Source organism: Orycteropus afer, unplaced genomic scaffold (assembly GCF_000298275.1).
Source record: "Orycteropus afer afer isolate SDZICR_OR568_19922 unplaced genomic scaffold, OryAfe1.0 scaffold00556, whole genome shotgun sequence".
NCBI classification, from domain to species: domain Eukaryota; kingdom Metazoa; phylum Chordata; class Mammalia; order Tubulidentata; family Orycteropodidae; genus Orycteropus; species Orycteropus afer.
In genome coordinates this window covers 363421-363970 of record NW_006922143.1, presented here as the reverse complement: position 1 = coordinate 363970, position 550 = coordinate 363421, and the positions used below count along the sequence as shown (strand labels likewise).

The following is a 550-nucleotide window of genomic DNA, read 5'->3' as shown; positions in this document are numbered from 1 at the left end:
TGTGCCTCTTCCCATGGGCTCAGTGGTGGACTTGACTCTTACTTGTGCCTCTGTTTCTTTCTGAACAGCCAGTGCTGATTTTCCATACAACCCAGGACAAGGCCAAGCAATTCGGAATGGTGTCAACAGGAACTCAGCCATCATCGGAGGTAGGTGAAATAGTTAACACCCTGTTGTTATTAGTTGCCGTGGAGTCGAGTCCAGCACATGGCGACCCATGTGCAACAGAACAAAGCGCTGCTCAGTCCTGCACCATCTTCATGATCACTGGTCTGCTCAAGTCCATTGCTCAAGCCCCTGTGTATTTTAAGAGCCTCACAAGCTAGTGAGCTCTCCCAGCACTACATCAGAAGGCTTCATTGTGCTCCAGAAAGTTTTCACTGGCTGATTTTTGGCAGTAGATCACCAAGCCTGAAAGCTCTGCTGAAACCTGTTCACCATAGGTGACCCTGCTGGTATTTGAAATACCAATGTCATAGCCTCCAGCATCATAGCAAGATGCAAGCCAACACAATATAACACACTGACAGAGAGGTGGTAGGTCTATTAC

At 48.0% G+C, this 550-nt stretch overlaps 1 protein-coding gene across 1 annotated transcript in view; it reads left to right on the top strand.

Annotated features, from left to right (window-relative positions):
• The window catches only part of CNTNAP2 (contactin associated protein 2), a gene marked incomplete at its 5' end in the record, with an annotated part of 1317366 nt that overhangs the window by 1306451 nt on the left and 10365 nt on the right, over window positions 1–550 (top strand). Inside the window, one exon of the mRNA XM_007955953.1 lies at window positions 69–149. Within this exon, the coding sequence (XP_007954144.1) occupies window positions 69–149 (81 nt within the window). The remainder of the gene's footprint in view (window positions 1–68; window positions 150–550) is intronic.